Source organism: Prunus dulcis, chromosome 5, assembly GCF_902201215.1.
Source record: "Prunus dulcis chromosome 5, ALMONDv2, whole genome shotgun sequence".
In the NCBI taxonomy this organism is placed as follows: Eukaryota; Viridiplantae; Streptophyta; class Magnoliopsida; order Rosales; family Rosaceae; genus Prunus; species Prunus dulcis.
In genome coordinates this window covers 1,566,077-1,575,267 of record NC_047654.1, presented here as the reverse complement: position 1 = coordinate 1,575,267, position 9,191 = coordinate 1,566,077, and the positions used below count along the sequence as shown (strand labels likewise).

The window sequence follows — 9,191 nt, the reverse complement described above, 5'->3', positions numbered from 1 at the left end:
AACTAAAGTTGAAACAACAGTCTAATTAGGCAGTAATAGATACAACATGAACATAAGACCAAAACATAAAAAACATTTCGACCCAAAAAATTAAAAAAGAACATAGAAAATACATGAGAACACGTGGCATGAGCAGGGAACCTACCTTATTCTATCAAATTTAGAGTAGATTAATTTCATTTCAAGTAGTTTAAACTATAGCTTGTATAAAATCATCATCGGACTCTTTTTTTAGGATCTAAAAGGTTTTTTATGAAATTTTTTTTTGGGGGGGGTCAAAACAATTCTCAACATATCAGAACACATAGTTCATTTTTCCCCTCCCCCATTTCATCAAAATAATAATAATAATAATTAAAACCGAAACAAACAAAATAACACAACCTGAGAACATGTTTGAATGGCCATAATAAAAAATATGTATTATGTTTTAAAGAAAAATCCATGATACATCCGCACATTACATTACATCACTATTACACTAAAAATATAATTTGTTTTTTTCTGCAGAGCACCATGCTAGGCTAGCTGAAAGAGCCAAGTACCTCATCCAAATAAAACTATTATTATACATTTAAAATATTGGTATATACAGTTTATACCAAGTTTATATAGTAGGTTCATATCCGAAAAAATATTTATAGGAGGTGTGGGAATGAAATTGTAATTACATTAATTTGGCCGAAGGGGCTTTCTCCTGCCTCTCTATATATGCAGATGGAAACCATCCGGCCTTGCCATTACATTCTCCTTCAGACCATCCATTAGGGCCCACCTATAACATCCATAATGAAAATACGTAAAAAAAATTAAAAACACTACTAGAAAATAATGGTGAAGAAAGGATTATAATTCCTTTCGTTTTAAATGTGTAAAATAGAAAGGGGGAAAACAACAAAAAAACAAAAAAACAAAAAAAAAAAGAACAAAAATGTTTTATATGATGCCTCCGCTACACCATATTCCTTCGCTTCGTTGAGACATAAAACATAAAAGTGGAGTATGGAAGATGTCACTCCATCCATAAATACTCTTAACCACTTGAGCTACAAGCCACTCCGACTATAAGTTATCATTCCTCCTATTTCATATCCAAATAATGATACGAAAATGATCCTACCTAATTTTCCATTTAGTTCTTTCTGTTCCACACACTACTAATCCCGGCAATTTTCAGAGTGGGCTATATAGACACACACACATATGTGTCCTGTATGTGGTGGGTGACTGAGTTTTTATGAAGTAGACCAATTTTACTTTTTACTAGGATGTGGTGAACTAATTTCCATTGAGTGAGATGGACTTCATAACAATTAGGATGTGGTTCACCAAAAAAAAAAAAAAAAGAGTCCACATTTATGCTGATACCAATGCATAAGCAACAACTAAATTAAGGGAGGTTGTGGTACCTGACGAACCACAACATAATCATCAATTGCTAGATTCAACTCTCCATCTGCTTGAGCATCAAACGGGTGTATAGCCTACAAAATGAAGTAAGGAAATTAAGAGGGGTGAAAACTCAGAATTACAAGAGAAAAACAAGGTAGATCAACTAGCAAACTTATATTTTCAGAGAAGTCAGATCATTCAATAAGGAAATATTTTAAAACAAAATTTAGGAAGATAAGAGGAAAATCATTGTATTGCCATTAACAATAAGCCTGAAAGATAAGCAAATTAAACAATCAGACCAAATGCCATTAACTAAAATGACTAATAATCAGTAATTCCAGCTTGTCACAAATAAAATGAATACCATTTTACGATCTTGAAGAAAAACTTGTATGACAAGATTCAAAATCTGCTCTAAAGATTTGCCTTGAATTAAGCTAATCAGAATTTGCCAAAAACAAGATTTAGCAAATTAGACAAGGAGGCTCAACTTAAGCTAATAAAACAATCAGACATTAATTTAGGCTAATGCCCAACAATCACTCTAAATGAATAATTATCTGCCTATACTTCTAGGCAACAAAAATTCACAAACTGTGAGAAATGACTAGCACATTAGCAGTTTCTTTAGGATGTGGGGAATCAAATTTCAAGTTTTTCAAAGGCCTTACTCTTGCAATGAAGAAAGTGTCATCCTGGTAAAGTTGTCCATGATCATCAGACCTATTTGAATTAGTATCAGGATCCATTTTCTCAGATTGTGAGGAGAATTCTTTTGGTAGTTTTTCCAGAATCATCTAACCATTTAAAAGAATGCAGGAGTCATAAATTTTCATGTACAGAAAAGAGATAAGAAAACAGAACATAATGATAAAAAGGTGCAGATCCAGGCTACATAATGCACACCTCAGAATGTAGCTTGTCTAAAATAGCAAGAGCATGTTGATGATAAGATCTCTCAGCATCAACCTGCAGAATATAGTTACTAGGTTCAAATACACAAGTGTAATATCAGGAGCAAAATACAATAAGTTACCAGTATCCAGCCAAATTTAGTATAAAGAACAATTACAGTTACGACAAATCCACCAAGAACTGAGGGCACCATTGCATTACAGTTATAAATTTAGATACATCTAGCAAGAATTTCTGACAGGAGAGCTTTGCACAAGTTTGAGAAATAAATTTCTCCAATATCAGTGTTAAAACACTTTTCGAATCAGAAACTTTGCTAGTGGACAGATGAATTATTTTCCCTTGGTGTGATAGGCCCTTTTTTCTCATTTAATCTACTTGCCCTCTCCAGCTAAAGTGAAGTATCTAGAGTAAAGAAGATATTTATTTCATCTATTGCTCTGACAATGTGCAATTGTGGCCCCAAAAAAGACTGATGGTGGGCAGCAATGGCATCGATGAATGTGCAAGTGCAAGTGATGGTGGCACGCAAAAACCTTATCAATTCTACCTTTAACCTTCTCCTTTCCTCTTATAAGCCATAGGTGCTGTCAAGAGATAGTTTTCTTGTGCTCTCTCACCTTCCTTTTTTACCTCTCCATTCTCAAGTGCAAATTAATTTAAGTATATAAGGAAAAACCAGAAATCATATGTTCTTCTGTGTATTTTTCTTAGCTTCCTTGGGGCCTATTTGGAGTGCTTCTATAGAATTACTTCTGCTCAAAAGGCTTTTGTTTTAAGCATTTTTACCAGAAGTACATCGAGATTCCAAGTGCTCCTAGAAATGCACTTGGAAATGTTTCTAGAGGAAGCTCTTGATAGGTGCTTCTCCTGAAAGCACTAAAAAAATGCTTTAACAACCCAGAAAACACTTCAAAGTATTTCAGCCAAACAATACGAAAGGCATTTATTGTTATCTGAAAGCATTTTTTAACACTTCTAGAGGCATTGCTGAACAGGCCATCACTAGATAGTTGATCCACCAGTTCCGTTGTGCTCAACACAAAGGAATCATACAATTCCAGCATAACAGTTATTCAAAATTCTACATATGAATTGATGCTATTGTAGAGACTACATGTAACATTTCCTTACATTCAGCACTACAAGGTGGTCGAAACTTCTGTGGGGCTGAAACAGCGAAAGTTGTTTAAACTAGTAAACGTTTAAAAGGAAAGGAGAAAGAAAACCACTAATATGTGAAGAAGACGTTCCCTATTTACTCAAGTGCGTCAAAATATAAACCAAAATAGTAGATTAAAACAGGTGCATAATCTGAGATAAGGCCTTGTGAATTTGAACTTGTTTAATGACAGCCAAAACTCATTTAGCAACACAATGACGCAATTCCTAAGATATCAAAGGAACTACAATGACATGAAATATTTTAGCCTAGTACTGTTGATTTAACTCTCTGAATGGAGTTCAGGCACAGGGAAAATCTGGAAATTAGACTTCTTTAGTTAACATTTTATTATGAAGCCTTTAGGATTTCATTATTATTACTGTTTATTTATTCCGCCGCGGTTATTATTAGATTGCCTATGTAATTGCAACTTAGTTCTTGCCAAAAAGAACTTATGTTCCAAGCTGTTATGCCAAAAAGAAACACTCATATATACTAACTGAAAGGGGCTGCAACAGCGGATATGCCAACAATACCATTTGTTCACAAGACCGTATGGTTAAAGACCAATAGCACCATTTTAGGCCACCATCAAGAAAGGAAAAAGCATCCCACTCAGATGCATCACCAATCCTCTTCTTCTTGTGAGGTCCTATGATACACGAAAAGAAGGAATAGATGTCACAATGATTGACAAAATTAGGTGATCAAAAAATGGAATAGGCAACAAAAAGTTTGGATAGAGAAGAAAAGGCAAGCAATGAGACACAGTTGGGATGAATAATTGGCCTAATGATCTTATGAAAACTACAGTCAGGAAATTTTTTGAAGCGGAAGTAGAACGACTAATTAAATGTGGATTCACTCATAAAATATACTAAGAGCAAAAAATCAATCGTGTAGGATTACCATCAACAGGCGATATTGGAAACATGACCTCCAAAAAGATTGGAGGAACACTTCTAACCAGCTACTACGTCTTTCAAGATCATGAGAAACTGATAATGAGCTCCTCACAAGGATAACTAAGAAGACGGTGCATCCATAATTTATGACAACATGCTCAACCTTTAAGAATTGTTAAAAATATATGGCCATCCAAACACCTGCAAAACATTGCCTTCCCCATATAGTCCTGACCCTCCAAAAGCTTGTCCTTAATTAAAGCCAGTGCACTTCCAAAGCACCAGTATACCCTCCCATGTTTTAGATGAACCAATTATAACCAAAGAAGGCTACAAATTTCCAACAGATGATATAGAAGGGCAGAAGTCACAGAGACGAATAGACAGGCTAAAAGAACTCATTACTCCCGTCCAAAGTCTAACCTTTGCCACAAGATAGATATACAAATTCAAATTGTATAAAAATAATATAAAATTGAGATGCGCTAAATTAGTGATTACACAGCTCTGTCATTGGATAATCACCTAAACAAGCTTGCCTGTTCCTAAAAACCTTCGGAAAATCATAAAGTGCAGACCAAATGGTCGCACGTGCCAATCAATTAGTGAGTATCAATCGAGAAGCAGACTGAATAAATACACATATACATATAAATACATAGAGTACATTCCTTAATGAAAAATTAGACGGCCAGATGCCAACATCGTTCGACCACCCATTGAAACTGTTCAAATGTTGAATCAGTTTTTACCAAAACACGATGCTAGGGCTTAAGGCTTAGGGCTTAGGTTTTAGATTTTAACTCTCGAGTTTTGAAAAACTATAACGGCTTCAAAAACCAATTTGTTAAAGAAAAAGAATTTGAATGGTGCATATGTAGTGCACAATGATTCTGCTGTAATGAAATGATGTTAAAATTGCTAACAACGATGCAAAAATTATTCAATGAAACTAGTTTATCAACAATGCTAGTTTCCATATGCATATATATTGAACATGAAAAGTATTATTCAGTAAAGCTATTATGTTTGAAATATGTTTTAATTTTCAGATACTTTTCAGGACTCAACTTCATCTTCTTATTATTTGGGAACTAAAAATTATACACCTACAATAACGTATAGTAATTACTTATGGATTATAAAAATAAATAAAAACCTTCCACAGGTATTTGGGCAAAAATTATGAATTCAGTGAATGCACATCTTGTACTAAAACAAAACAAAAAAATCTAAAATCTAAAATAAAAATCTAAAAATGTACAGTACAGAGGAGGCAGCAAATTAGGCTACTGAGACTGTAGGCACATTAATCATATAAAATCTTCAAGGAATCAACATAACAGCTATTACATTAATAAGCCTTTCACATAGAGAATAGATCTATTTATATCCATAAGTGGCAACCAAGAGGTAACAGCATGTGCAGTTCTCACAAAAAATAAGTAACGATACCATGGTACAAAGCTTATGGAAAGTCATCTGTTGCTGATGCTCCTCAACTGACAACATTGCGGCAGTTGCTTCTCGCCCAAGTGCCACTGTTGTAGATTTAAGTTCTGTCAATCTTGCTTCTGCATTCTGAAGCTTCACAGAACTCTCTGCAGATACAGAGCCCCTGGATTTCAGCCGACGCCTCAATACTTCGGCCACCTGATTAGAAGATAAATATTTGTTCACTAAGCAGAAGCATGTTCCAAGACCATTATATACAGGAAGTGACATCAAGATATACCTGGGCTTCCACCTCCTGACGCAGTTTATCATAACGATGAGTCAAGTGACGAGCATCCTCCAAAGGAGCTCCTGTTATTTGCGCCCGTAAAGGTTCAGCAACCTACAAATTTCAATCCTGTAACATGATTATAAACCAAAACAAAAGGAAAAATGGAAGAAACTAGAAAATGATACATTAAATTTTGGTAAGTTCAGCCTCATAAAAACTATGAGTAGATTCAATTGGTAAAGCCTCTTGTCATCATGCAAAAGGCCTGGAATAATACTGCCTGCACTAAGGTTGAGTGAGTTTGTGAGATGTGAGAGTGCTACCTCCAGTTGGGTAGCCCAATGGTCCAATGCATCTCCAACGGAGCAAAACAAAATCATCACTTATATAGGTAACCAGAGTCGCCCATACAAAAATGGCACAGATAAATTTTCTTCCCAAAATGGTACATAATTTTCAAATACACACACTGAAATTATATTGGCATGTTGGAGAAAACGTTATGAAGCTTTCTGTCACAAGATTATTTTCAAGGGCCACATCCTGAGATTTGTCCAATGTTTATAAATATAAAGAAATAAAACATAAAAACAGTGAAGAAATTACCTGCTCACCAAGGATCTTAAGAAATATCTCTCTCTCCTCTTCAATTGAATTATATGAAGTACCAAAGTAATCAGAAGCTATCACTAGAGGAGTGCTAGTGCTTTGATTTTCAGCTCCATATTTGCAGCAATCCTCGGCTAACTTTCTCACTAAATTATTAAGATGAAATTTAAACTACTAGACTTGTAGAATGAACCAAATGCAGTAAATTAAAGAAAGCATTGTCACCTATTTCCATTTGTTTTGAGCTGATCGACACAAAAGCTTCAACTCCCCGAACAAGACTCCGCTGAAAATGCTGGGTAACATATCTTATCGTTAGAATTTGGAAAAATTAAACCACTGATGATGCATTAGCAGATGGTGCATCCCATAATTCATTAGTGACATGAAATACGATGAACCAGTAGCAAAGAAAAAGCCAACTTCATAGCAACATGATAACTTTACCTTCGCTGCCCTCGTCGAATTATACAAATCTTGAAGATTTTGGTGGCACAGAAGTTCAGCTTCATCAATCATAACAGCTTCATTACCTAAGCTTCCCAACCGTTTCAATACAGCCTGCAACATATTCAACACTACAATCTTAACATATGACTGAAAACTTGTCCACAAAGCTTAAGCAGATAGGTAATATCAGCTTCAGACACATTAGCACCCCCTCCTGCATGCAAGTCCAGTCCATAACAATGAGCAAAATGCAACATTGCACAGACAGAAATCAAAACATGTTATCACAATCACGTCATTCATGATTCCTTGCTCACTCTCAATAAACTACCCTCCCCATCCTCCAATTTATCACAACTTGTTTACCCTTCTACCACTACTTATTAGGGTTTTACCTATTTTATTTTGTTTTGTTTATAAGAATCCAGGGATGTAATTAGTTTATTAATGTTGGGAATTTTATCACACTGGGATTGATTAGATATGTAGGACTTACTGTAATTCAAGTTCCGAGATTTGTATATTGAATAGAGAATAAAAGTGATAAACTTTCCTACTTTCATATCTCTGTTCTTATTCTACTTCTTCAGTTCTTGGTTCTACATCAATTGGTATCAATGTACACAATTTGACACAACAATCCAAAAAGCGAAGAAATTTCATAATATGACCCCTAAAGAACACAAAAACCTCCACTAAAGACTAAAAATTGACAAATTTGTCATGTAGAAAACCTCCAACTTTGAATCGTTCAAAACCAAAAACTCCGCGGTAATTCAATGTTCAACAAAAAGTTGACTTAGCCAATGTCTTGTTAACATAAAATTGAAAAAGAAAGAAAAATTGAAGTTAGTTGCTAAGCTTACTTAACATTCAAAGACGAGAAGCACTTAAGCGAAAAGCAAAAAGTTAAAGCAGACGATTAGAGCAATCAATAATAATAAGCACCTGCTGCTGCTTTGCGACTTGCTCCCTGAGCTTACTGGCTTGCTTCCGTATAGACTCCATACGGAGAGAAGGCCCTAGATAGAAGAATGATCTTGGCGGTCAGAGAGAAAGTGGTTTGGCTTTTACTGGTAACAGAAAGGAAGAAGAAGAGAGAAAGCGAATATATCAAAGAAAAGAAAAAAGCAGGGACTTTATGAGTAAGCAAGATCGAATATGAACAAAATTCATTACATCATTTTCTTTTCGTTTTCTAGTCCCCTTTCTTCACTTAAGGCCAAATGACAATTTTGGATTTGTAGTCTAAAGCAATTTCACTATGGTCCTTGTAATTTTCATTTTGACAAATATTAAATGTGGTCAAATTCATATATGAAATTCGATGTGGTAATATAAAATTCATTTTTTTTAGTACGAGTGATCAAGGGGAGTTTACACAAACATTCTTTGGGTGTCGGGGAGTTTCGAATTTCTATCCACACGAGTAGAGGTGAAAGAGTTCAACCAACTGAGATATACCACACTAGCAAGATTCCTCTTCTTTTATTTTTTTATTATAACAATTTTGGACTTGTAGACTTTGATTGCTACGTAAAACAGGTATAGTATTAGCGATGGAAAGGGGTTTTCAGAATATTGTCTTTGAAAGTGATGCTTTCCAGATCGTTACAACACTTCGAAGTAACTCCATCGATAGGTCTATCATTGGACCAGTGGTGGAAGATGCCAAGAGCTTGCTGACACAGGTCATTGAAAAAGGTTTTACCCATATTCGTCATACTATCAGTGGTGTGGCTCACCGTATAACGCACTTTGTCTTGTATATCAGGGTTTCTATGTACTAGTTTAAGGATCCTCCTGACTTTATTTCTGATGGACTGTATGATGACTGTAATTAGTGATCAAAGAATTTCATTTGCCCTTGACAAGAGTGCAGACTTCTTGTATTTTTTCACATCAATAATATTCTATCACTTATCATAAATAAATAAAAAACAAAATTAAAAGACTCAAATTGTCAAAATTGAAATGACAAGTACCAAAGTGGAAAATTAATGAAATTATAGGGATCAAATACTTT

The 9,191-nt window shown here is 34.8% G+C and overlaps 1 protein-coding gene across 1 annotated transcript; it reads right to left on the bottom strand.

Annotated features, from left to right (window-relative positions):
- Nucleotides 1-395: 395 nt before the first annotated feature.
- On the bottom strand, nucleotides 396-8,288 carry LOC117628360 (SH3 domain-containing protein 2-like). Its single transcript, XM_034360787.1, has 10 exons — nucleotides 8,114-8,288; nucleotides 7,163-7,276; nucleotides 6,941-7,010; nucleotides 6,713-6,861; nucleotides 6,116-6,217; nucleotides 5,836-6,033; nucleotides 2,302-2,364; nucleotides 2,067-2,192; nucleotides 1,410-1,484; nucleotides 396-775 (listed from the first exon to the last, which is right to left on the bottom strand). The coding sequence occupies exons 1-10, from the start codon at nucleotides 8,171-8,173 to the stop codon at nucleotides 668-670; spliced, it is 1,065 nt and encodes a 354-aa protein (XP_034216678.1). The 5' UTR covers nucleotides 8,174-8,288; the 3' UTR covers nucleotides 396-667.
- Nucleotides 8,289-9,191: the final 903 nt, after the last annotated feature.

Bases quoted from the DNA above. Each gene is read 5' to 3' on its own strand.
- LOC117628360 (XM_034360787.1), bottom strand. From the start codon at position 8,173: ATGGAGTCTATACGGAAGCAAGCCAGTAAGCTCAGGGAGCAAGTCGCA. The intron at 7,277-8,113 runs GTGCTTATTATT...AATATGTTGCAG, and splicing joins AAGTCGCAAAGCAGCAGCAG to GCTGTATTGAAACGGTTGGG. The intron at 2,365-5,835 runs GTATCGTTACTT...TATATTCTGCAG, and splicing joins TCCATAAGCTTTGTACCATG to GTTGATGCTGAGAGATCTTA.